Raw genomic sequence first — 11,363 nt, forward strand, 5'->3', positions numbered from 1 at the left:
TGATCTGTGAGATGTCATGTGACCTGTGTCACAAGACGTGTCATTTGACATGTCGTGTTCTGTGTCATGTTCTGAGTCATGTGTCCTATCCATATTACCCGTTTCATGTGATATGTGTCACGTGTCTTGTGACCTCTGATGTTTGCTGTGTGTAATGTTACCTGTGTCAAGTGTCTTGTGACATTTGTCATGTGTAATTTTTAATGTGTCGTGTTGCCTGTAACGTGTAATTTGACCTGTGACATTTGTCACGTTACATGTGGCCTGTGTCATGCAGCCTGTGTCATGTGACCTGTGTTGTGTGTGAGGTCAGCTATATTACATTTTATGTGACTTGTATCAAGTGTAATTTGACCAGTGCTGTGTGACCTGTGTCACGTGTCATGTATCCCACCTGCAGGGCTGGTCTGGATTCTGCCAGTGCATGTCGTTGTCATCGTACTGCAAATCGTTTCCACGGAGATAACATCGGCCAATCATTTGTCTGAGCTTTAATGGTCCGTAGAGTTTTATGAACCGATGACCACATGCCTGGAGGGAAGGAGGACATAGGGTTAGTTAGTTAGTTAGTTAGTTAGTTAGTTAGACAGAGAACTACTTAGTCCGCAAATGTGTCAGTTTAGCTAGTTAGACAGCTGGTTAGTTGCATAGTATGAAAATCTGTCAGTGAATTAGAAACATAGACAGTAAGTCAGTCATCGAGTTATAATTAGCAAATTCTTTAGTTAAAAGGTAGTCAGTCAGTTAGGTAGTTAGTGAGGTAATTGGTGAGTTGTTTATTATTTTAGTTAGTGAGTTAGACAACAGGTTAGTGTCAGTCTGTTATTGGGTAAACTTGTTAGTCTATCCGATTAAACAACTACTTGTTTGTCAATTAGTCAGTAAGTTAGACAGTTAATAAGTAAGTCAAGCAATTCTAGGTAGTTATTTCGTCAAGATAGTCACTCGTGTTCACTAGGAGGTTATCAGTCAGTACAGATCATTATTCAGTTAGTTGATCGGTTAGTCAGCCCGTTAGTTTGTTAATTATTTGGTCAATAATTTTTCAGATAGTCAGTCACTCAGTTAATTTCTTCGTCAGTTAGTTAGGTAGTTAATAGAAGGGTGAGTTAATTAGCCAGTCAGTCAATCAGATTAGTTAGTTGGTCATTCAATTAATAAGTCTATAAGTTAATTAATAAAGATAGTGACTAAATCATTTTCACATTCTCTCATTCAGTTAGTCACTCAATTGGTTTGATGGATAATCAGTTAGTTGAGTTTACAAATAGTCCGTTGGTTAACTGATAGTTAATAAGTCAGTCAGTTAGTTAACCATTTAAATACCCAGATCAGTCTGACAGATTAGTCAGTCATTTAGTTAGTTGGTTAGTTAACCTATTGGGGATCAGAAATAAAGAACAAAGTCAGAATAATACAAGAATAATAAATGTCTTTAAAGGCACAGTTCACCCAAATATGAGAGAAACAAATTCTCTCGCTGTCAGTCCCATAGTGGAATCTGACCATCAGATAGTTTTGGTTTTATTTTTCCCAGGTCGGATTTCTATTTCCACCTCAGTACAGTCGACGTCAGTGGAGTTTAGTTTGTTTATGGTCACATACCAAGAAAACGTTTTTTGAATTTTTTGTGAACTGAGCCTTTAAAATCAATCTACAGTATGCTGCCATCTCTTTACGTTAACATATAAAAACGCTTAAAATCAGTGACAGCTTAATTAGCCGATGAGAGCACAGACTCACCAGGAGCCTCCCTCCAGGTCGGCCCTGACTGGCTACTGAGACGCCCAACCACATGTCTTCAATCAAGTCCTCAGACAGGTTGACATCTGAAACAATAACAGGACAGTTTCATCTGTGTGTCAGTCGTCCTGCAGCAGCTGCAGAGGTCCATTGTTCGTTTTTACAAGGTCACATTAAAAATTAACTCCTCTGATTGGCTGTTCCCATGGTTACCTCTGATTACCACCCACTTGGGACAAAGCCTTATCATATATGACTGTGTTGTTGTTGGCAGTGGCAGATAAAAGCTCAGAAACAGGCAGCAGCTGTCACTTCTCACTGAGGGATGGAGTACCCATAATGCACCAGGACACAGATAACATCAGACTGAAACATTACTCCTGAGTTCTGAGAATCTCAGGCTTAAAAAACCTGACTCCTTCTCTGTGACTGGATGACACGAACCTCATTACACACCAGCCAATGACAGCCTTTTATTTAAATAAAACAAAATAAAATAAAATAAAATTAAATTAAATTAAATTAAATTAAATTAAATTAAATTAAATTAAATTAAATTAAATTAAATTAAATTAACCTGTGTTATGTTGAGTAACTTCCCTAGAGGATTAACTAGCTCTTTTTTGTCATACATAAAAATTACTGTTAAACACGACTCACTTGGATCTATGAGCTTCATCCTGCTACAGTCTGATTGGTCCACAGTGATCGGGCAGCTGTATACTCCTCCTGTTCGATTGGCTGGAACATTAGGCTCTGCCGTCTCCCTGGGAGCTCCTACCAATAGCCTATAAGGGTGAAACAGGTGACACAGGTGAGAGGGTCTGTTACCTGTAGAGCGTGGCACTCTATCCTGGAACTCCTTCAACGACACCTGGAATGTCTTTCAAAGACACCGGGAGCTTTAAAATGCATCATGTAGAATGCCTTGAAATGCCCCAAAGGCAATTTAAATCAATATGGATTTCCTTTGAGGACACCTGGAATGTCCTGGAGGACTCTTAGTCAGCATGATGGTAATAAATTTGAGTTGAGTTCCTTTGTTGTTGTTGCAGTCCTGGAATAAATTAGGAGATGTCTGACTCTCAAGGACATCCAGGACTCTGTCTCACTGTCTCAAACACACATACACACACAGATGAGGGACAGGAAACAGACAATGACAGACAGAGGACTGATGTCTCATTTATTTTGGGTGTTTAATTTAATTTGTTTTCTCCTGATCAGCTGATCAGATGAAGTTATGTGACGCAGTTCAGCTATCTGTATCTATAATAAACACTCTGCTTTGTTAAAGTTGAACCAAGTTCAACCAGTCAGTACCTGGACAGCAATCAGGACCTTGTCAGCAGCCAGCAGTGTTGATCAGAAACAACTGTCAGAAAATATCTGAATCTTTGATAAAGGTCAAAGCTACAAGAAGCTGTGGACATAAAAACTGAGGGGGAGAGTTTAACTACAACTCCCAAGGTGCATTTCTAAAAAAACAACATCCAATCACAGAGCTTAAAATTCTGTCATGTGTGCCGCTAACAGCAGGTGGAAGCTAAAGATTTTGCTGCTGATAAAACTGAAAACATCAGCAGCTGGGGAGCCACGTTTTGTTCTCAGTAACGACAAAGCGTCTGGAAATCCCTCGCTTTTTCTCCATGGAAACAGTGCCTGAGGCTCATGGGTATTGTAGTATTTAGAGCTGTGTGCCAAGATGATAAAAAAACATATTGTTTAAAAAAGGGATAATGTTATATTTTCACAGTCTCTCCTGGACATTCATAGTGTCCACGTCAAGTTGAAACCCCACCCTATTTATCACCTGTACACAGCCGACCAATCACTGAGGGAGGAGGCTGTAATGTCAGAGTGTCAGAAACAGACCCCCTCTAATCTGACCTCAGAAGGGTTAGGGTTAGGGCCATTTGTGTACCTCTCCGAAACACGCTGACATCAGAGCCTCCTCCCTCAGTGATTGGTGAGCTGTGTGCAGATGCTCTCAAAAATTGAGGACACTGCTGTTTGAGGGTTCAGACCTGGTTTTAGGGTTCAGGTCAGAATCAGGTTTAGATTAAGGGTAGGGTAAAAGGCCAGGGAATGCATTATGTCCATGATTGTGTTCCCACTGGTTTAATGGAAAAGTCTCTCTGCATGTGTGTGAGCGTGTGTGTGTGTGTGTGTGTGTGTGTGTGTGTGTGTGTGTGTGTGTGTGTGTGTGTGTGTGTGTGTGCGTGTAATTCTTTCTAAATGAGTTTCATTTCCTGTCCCGTGTTCAGACCCAATCTCAGATCAGTCTTCCAGCTGAACACACAGCAGCTCAGGTGTGTTACCATGGTGAGGATATTACAGGTATCACGTGTCAAGAGAGTTCAGATGTGAACATGGATACCAGCTCCATCTCCTCAAGGACTCCCGAAACCTTCTCAGGGACCAAAACAGCCTCTTCCAGGACCCCTAAAATCTTGTCAAGGCTCCATAGAAGGCCCTTCAAGGCTCCATAGAATTATCTCTATTATCTTTGAACCTCATTTCTGAAGGATCCCAAGGAACTTACTCATGGACACCTGGAACCTCCTCAAGAATCCAATGATCCTCTTCAAGGAACTTTAGAATGTACACAATGACACCTGCCCCATCCTCAAAGACCACAAGGATCTCCAAAAGGACTCTTGGGACCTGAAGCTCATGTAGAGCTTGAGGAAGGAGCTTGGGGACACCTGGAATTTTCTCAAGGATCCCTATCACCTCCTTAAAACCAGACAACCTCTCAAGGCTGCTCCTCATACCTTCTTACAGACATCTAAAACCTCCTCAAGGACCCATACAAGTACACTGGGGTCCTGTGGGAAATTGGTCTCAGACTTTTGGACCCCACTGTAGCTCACGGATTCCTGCTGCCTCCTCAAGGGCCTCTAGAACCTCATGTAGGACCCCAAAAACCTTCTGTATCTTAGTTGTTGATCAGGTATATATATTTCTGTTCGACCAATCCCAGAGGGACAGGCCTCTTATGGGCGGGGCTCTGAACCAACCAGAGGAGACATCGACCTCCTGACCCCTGAATTACAACAGGAAAATACATTAATAAAGTGTGTGTGTGTGCGGGTGTGCATGTGTGTGGTCCATTAGCAGCCAATCCAATTAGAAAACAAAAGAGACGGTTGTCATGGTGACTGTGGAGACAGACAGCCGGGTGACCTCTGAGTGACCTCATCACTCTGGACCAGAATGAACCCCCCCGACTCTGCACTGACAGTTAACATACATGTAGTTTATCAGTCTGCACCAACAGGAGACCCGCCGCCATCAGACGCCTGCGAATGAAAGGGTGTGTGTGTGTGTGTGTGTGAGAGAGAATTCCTCTTGTGTAACAGAGTTTAAAGTATTTTTCATTTACAGAACACACGCAGCGTATTTTTACACTACAACGCACAAAGTGACACACACACACTGGTCTCTCTCAGTGAGTGTGTGTGTGTGTGTGTGTGTGTGTTTTTGTGGGTTTTATCGTCGAACATCCCAGTTTCAGACTGAAGATTTTTGAAGACGTTTCGCCTCTCATCCGAAAGGCTTCTTCAGTTCTAACTGACTGGCGGGGAGTTCTAGGTAAATACCCTCTGGTGAGATCAGCAACAAAAGTGAGTCGTTGAGTTCACATGAGTCGTTGACCCTGCCGGTCATCATGTGAGTCGTTAGGATCACATGGGTCAAGGTGTGGATGGGTGCTAACACCTCGAGGGTCGTTAGGGTGACAAGTGAATCGTTGACTCACCCTGCCATCAAGTGAGTGGTCACGAGTCCTGGTGTGGATGGGTGTTCAGCTGTCTGGGGAGTCAACTTAGAACTGCATTGTAGGTGGCTTGCAGGTGGTGTCTCAGACCACTTCCTCTGTTTAGTGACGGTTGGTCCAGATTGACAAAGATGGCTTCTTTCACTCCGCTTTCAAATCATTGGTCTCCTCTGGCCAAAATGTTTACATCACTGTCCTGCGCTTATGTAGTGTTTGTTAAGTTTCCCCAGTGCACAGGGCTGCGCATTACTCGCTGCGTTGGACTGCGTAAACTACTTTTGTTCTGCTTGTGCCTGGGTATTTTGTCCTTAGGGTGGACAAGTTTTTGCTTCAGAGTGTTACTGGGCTTGAAATGCACAGTGATGTTATGTTTGTAGAAGATCCTCCTGAGTTTTTCGGATAATCCAGCAATGTAGGGAATGGCAATGTTGTTTCGTTTATTGCAGTTGTCTTCGCTGTCTGTTCTGCCTCTTTTTGTGGTTTTGACAAAGGCCTAGTTGGGGTAACCACAAGTTCTAAGTGCTTCCTTGATGTGTTTATGTTCCTTCTCTTTCCCCTCTGACCTTGTGGGAACATTCTGAGCCCGATGGTCTGGGGTTCTGATGACCACCAGTTTTTGCTCCAGTGGGTGGTGAGAGTCAAACAGTAGATATTGATGTGTGTGTGTGGGGATTTCGGGTATACTTCACTGTTGAGGCTTGTGTCGTTCTCGATGTGCACCGCGCAATCCAGGAAGGCTAGGCTATTTCCACCGACATCCTCACAAGTGGATTTGTTATTGCTGTCTACTGAATGATTTGTTCAGTGAAGGATTCAACTTCATGGGTTTTGATTTTGACCCGGGAGTCATCCTCATACCTAAACCACTGGCTGGGGGCAGCTCCTGGAAGAGAGGTCAGGACTCTGATCCCTAGTTCTTCCATGTTGAGATTCGCCATTATTAGTGACACGGGTGAGCCCATGGCACAGCCGTGCTTCTGTCTGTAGAAACCTTCATTGAATTGGAAACAGGTGGTAGTCAGGCAGAGGTCAAGCAAGGCGCATAAGTGTTCAGGGGTGAGGTTGGTTCTGTTGGGTAAAGTGCTGTCCTGTAGCAGTCGTTTCCTAGCTGTTTTATCTGCTTCTGTGGTAGGAATACATTTGAAGAGTGAAGTGACATCATAGGATACCATGGTTTCATCTGAGTCCAGTTTTATTTTTCCAAACTTGTTGGCAAAGTCCTGGGAGTTCTTGATGTGATGTGGAGTGTTTCCAACCAGAGGAGCCAGGATGGTAGCCAGGTGTTTAGCAATGTTGTAAGTTACCGAGTTAATACTGCTAGTCAGTTAGAACTGAAGAAGCCTTTCGGATGAGAGGCGAAACTTCTTCAAGAACTTCAAGCAAGTCCAGTAGCCTTCGCATAGCACTTACAGAAGACTATGACTTGGATCAGTGAGAACCTTCACAGACTGAGGTCAATGAATTTGAGAAAACAAGTTAAATAAAGTTAAGATTTTACATTGAATCAACAACTGTTCAGTCACACTGACAAATGTTACTGACAGATTTGAAGAGTTAGTTGTTCAGATTTTAATGATATATTTTTGGACATTTTACCAGTATTTTTTTGGAGATTTACAAATTTTTGAGGTAAATTGAACTAAGATTTTCTGGACCCTTTAGTGATTTTCTTGGGGACATTTTACAAATATTTTTCTGAGGTTTTATTAATATTTGTTCGGTTTTGGTTTTTTCTGTTCACTGGGATCAACACAAACACCTAAATGTGTTCAGACAAACTCTGACCCTGCAATGGTGGAGGCCTAAGATCAGCCCTGTCTACTAGAAATTACGTTTCTATACAACTAAACTGCAACAACATATACATTTTATGTTCAGAGGCTACATTTTTTTGAATGAATGAAACTACACTTATCAACAGCAGCAGACTCACCAGGAGGTGGTTTTGGTGTACGGAGGATGTTCAAAGTTCTGGACTGTTACCAGAGACCAGGTTCACATTCAGAGTCCCATCTGTGGTTTAGGCAACAACAGCTCTTTGGTTCAGGTTCGGTAAAGATGGTGGTTTTGGTTCAGTGTAAATAAACAGGTTGTGTCTGATGTCACTGTGAACTTTTTCTGGATTAAACCAGTCCAGGATATTTTAAGAACCTGAACCAAGTGCTGTGAGAGTCGAAACAGAACCATAAACCGGTTTAATGATGCTGGAGTCACTACAAGTGGATGTTGAGCTGCAGAATCAGATATTTTGGTGGAAAACAAACACGTCTTCTGTGAATATTATACTGATACGTTCAGTGTCAACGAGTTTGTGACTTGACAAATATGTAAAAGAACGTTTCCTCTTTAAATTAATAAAAAACATGATCTGGTTGCAATTATGTTTCCTACACAAAACATTTGCTGTTTCGGTTTAGTTTTATAGAAAGTCTGACACTGAATCTGCAGGTTGGTTTATTTTTGAAATTCATGTGTAACAAATGCGGTGGCTTCAGAAAGTATTCAGATCCTTCACTTTATTGTGTTGTTGTTTCAATTTTAAATAGATCAAATTTTTGCCCATTCAATAACCCATAATGACAAGTTGAAAAAATGCTTTTAGTAATTTTTTCAAATTTCTTAAAAATCTAACTGAATCTCTCATTTACTATCGTTTCAGAGCCTTAATTCAGTCTTTTGCAGAGGTAGCAGAGAGCTTCAAGTCTTCCTTGGTAAGTCTCTACAAGCTTTGCACACCTGGATTTGGGCATTTCGTGGCTCCTGATGATGCAGGACGACATCATCACCAAAACTGTCCAGTTAGTGAGCTACCTGTCAGTCATATGACTTCATGTTCCTGGTGTGTTTATAAAAAAGTCAGTGTGAACATGAGCTGGACCTGAACTAAAAGGAGATTCTGGATTAGCTTTCTCTGGACCTAATGAACCGAACTGCGAAAGCTTTTGTCACAACACACATAATGTTTCCACAGCAGCGAATGTCTCTTAATCACTGGGGATTTAAAAAAGCTCCTCTTTTGAAAGTTTTGACTTTATGTTATCCATTACTGACAGCTGGTTCGTCAGGCCAAATCTACATATTCGTCGCTCTTCACGTTTCCCAGAGGTCCCCCCCAAAAAAAAGCCTGAATGATTTTTTTGTCAGGATGCTGAAATCTAGCATACGCACAGGTAACAGTCAGACAGGTGTACATAGAGAGAAGTGTGTACTCACAGGTAAGCTTCTGTCTTCAAGTCTTGGTGCAGGGCGACAGACAATCCAAACAGACTCCCATCTCCGCCTGTCTTCAGCAGCGGGAATGATGTGTCGAGATTAAAAGCCACGCACACACCAACGCAAACGCTCAGCAACAGACACACACCGAATGCCATGGAGACCCACACCTGAGAAGATGACAACAACAACAACAATATTATGTCACTGTCTAACAGGTAAAACTAAACAGCATGTGTAAAGGTGATGAGTGAAAGACGGAGTGTGATGACAGAAAACAGGAGTGTTTGTTGATTGTTTATTGGGTTTTTTTGTGCATTGATGTCATGTGACCTGCTGAGCGCTCTCACCTGATAAAAAAGACACCTGTTGGTTCAAATGAACAGTTCTTAGTCTGTTTGACACCTGTCTCACTGACTGATCTCAGTGTGTTCACATGAATGATTCGGTGTTTCCTGAGGAGTAACACAGGGCTCTATGCTGGTTCCTCTTTATTTTATATTAATATCACCGGTCGCAGCTTGACGAATGTTGATATTCACATTTTATGCAGATGGCACTATGTTGTATTGATCAGCCTCTTTAATGACTGATGCTCTGACTCAGCTACAGTTTGTACCTGATCAGGTTTAGTCTCACTTCTGTCTGTTTGCATCCGATTGATGCATTTTGAATCAGGATCATATAAAGTTAAATCCAAACACACAGACGTCAAACATACTGCTGGCATGAGTCAGACTTCCAGTAACTGCAGTTGTTTTTGTCGGTTGAGGATAAACATGTTATCAACTGAATTATTGTAGACCATAAATGCATCATTTTATCATCCTTTTCGTTTAATTAACTAAACTGGGCCAATTTGAACCCAGTTATATTTAGTGTGAAATGCTCTGGTAATAAGGAGGCATTAAATCATTCATTTCATTCTTAAATACATGATTTTTTGGCTGATAATCACAGAAATGATGGTAAGAGTTTAAAAAGAAAGAAAAAAGAAAAAGATTTCAAACCGTTTTCTCTTCACTCGGACATAAGCAGCTCATTGTTGTTTATGATGCGAAATAATCATCAACAGTGTTTCTTTGAGTAAGATTTTGAATGCAAGAGTTTGACAGCTCTGACAGTAATAGTAAAGAATACTCCTCCTGATTCTCTGATTATAATAACAATATAATAATAATATATTAATAATAACACATTAAATGCGTATAATTCTCGGCTAATAAATAATTAACATTAGTTTTGCTCTTAAGTTTGGATTAAGTTTTGGAATAAAATTCACAGTTTGAAGTGCTGTGTATAATGGCAAATAATAAAGAGTATTTTCCTTTGAGTAAGAGTTCAGAGAATTCTTACGCGGTGGTTTGGGTGCTTTTACCCTCAGCAGATGAGAGTACTTGTTACAACACTGGTTCTGATAAGAGAACTAGAAGATAACATTCATTGCGTATAATTTACTGGTAATAAACAGGTGTTAAATCATTAATGTCGCTGTTAAATAAATTAACTTTGGAACCAGAGAAATAATCTGCAGATGGAAGGGAAAGAAAAGTGAAAAGAAAGATTTCAAACCTTTTCGTCTCCAGCCGACAGAGGCAGCCCTTTGTTTGTTTGTTTAAAAGGGTAAATGGAACAAGCAGGTCCTCGTCCTCAGGAGGTCGTCGGTTTGATTCCTCTGCTCTGTCTGACTTCCCCTCAGTCTGCTGTTGACCATCTGCACCCGCTCAGCTGCCTCACTATCTCTCGCTACGCCTCCCTCTCATTCTCATTCTTCAGTCGTGCTCGCTTGTCCAGAAATGAAATCATGTCTGTGCTTTAACCCGCCCGCCCACACACACACACACACACACACACACACACACACACACACACACACACACACACACACACACACACACACACACACACACACACTTCTTCTACTTCTATCTTTGTGAGGACACTCATTGACATAATGCATTCCCTAGCCCCCTTACCCTAACCCAGACCTGAACCTGATTAGAACCTGAATCCCAAAACCAGGTCTTAACCCTCAAAAAGACCTCTGAAGGTTTGAGGACCAGATAAAATTTCCCTAGTTTCCAAAAATGTCCTCACAAAGGTAGAAGTACAAGTACACACACACACACACACACACACACACACACACACACACACACACACACACACACACACACACACACACACACAAGCCATAAATGGATTTGGGTGTGTGAGGGCACCTTGATTGTCTCCCTCTCTCAGACATCACACACCCATTCACCAAGTGAATGTTTTACTGACATTATGAGGTCTGAACTTTGACCGCTCGCTCTCTCTCACAAACACACGTACACATGTTTGTAATTCGATCTTTGTGAGGACCCGTCATTGACATAATGCATTCCCTAGCCCCCTTACCCTGACCCTAACCTAAACCTGATTCTAACCTGGACCCTAAAACCAGGTCTGAACCCTCAAACAGGCCTTTGAAGGGTTGAGGACCAGACAAAATGTCCTCACCCCGTAGGGTCTAAAACTCAAACTGGTCCTCACAATGTGTAGCCATGCAAGTATACAAGCGTGCACACACACACACACACGCACACACACACACACACGCACGCACACACGCATGCACACACGC

At 41.8% G+C, this 11,363-nt stretch overlaps 1 protein-coding gene across 6 annotated transcripts in view; it reads right to left on the bottom strand.

Moving 5' to 3' along the window:
* Positions 1 to 10,520, bottom strand: part of LOC120788028 (integrin alpha-3-like) — a 33,792-nt gene extending 23,272 nt beyond the window's left edge. For 5 of the 6 annotated variants that reach the window (XR_005707179.1, XM_040123480.1, XM_040123481.1 and 2 more), the window contains exons 1-5: positions 10,310 to 10,520; positions 8,738 to 8,907; positions 2,404 to 2,531; positions 1,744 to 1,829; positions 395 to 531 (exon numbers count right to left, since the gene is read on the bottom strand). Coding sequence is in view for 5 of the 6 variants with exons in the window: in XM_040123480.1 (XP_039979414.1) it covers positions 395 to 531; positions 1,744 to 1,829; positions 2,404 to 2,531; positions 8,738 to 8,895 (509 nt within the window). In the remaining variant the exon portion in view is untranslated. Of the gene's footprint in view, positions 1 to 394; positions 1,378 to 1,743; positions 1,830 to 2,403; positions 2,532 to 8,737; positions 8,908 to 10,309 lie in introns of those variants that run through there. The other variant, XM_040123482.1, reaches the window with a different exon arrangement.
* Positions 10,521 to 11,363: the final 843 nt, after the last annotated feature.

This window comes from Xiphias gladius, chromosome 3, assembly GCF_016859285.1.
Source record: "Xiphias gladius isolate SHS-SW01 ecotype Sanya breed wild chromosome 3, ASM1685928v1, whole genome shotgun sequence".
NCBI classification, from domain to species: domain Eukaryota; kingdom Metazoa; phylum Chordata; class Actinopteri; order Istiophoriformes; family Xiphiidae; genus Xiphias; species Xiphias gladius.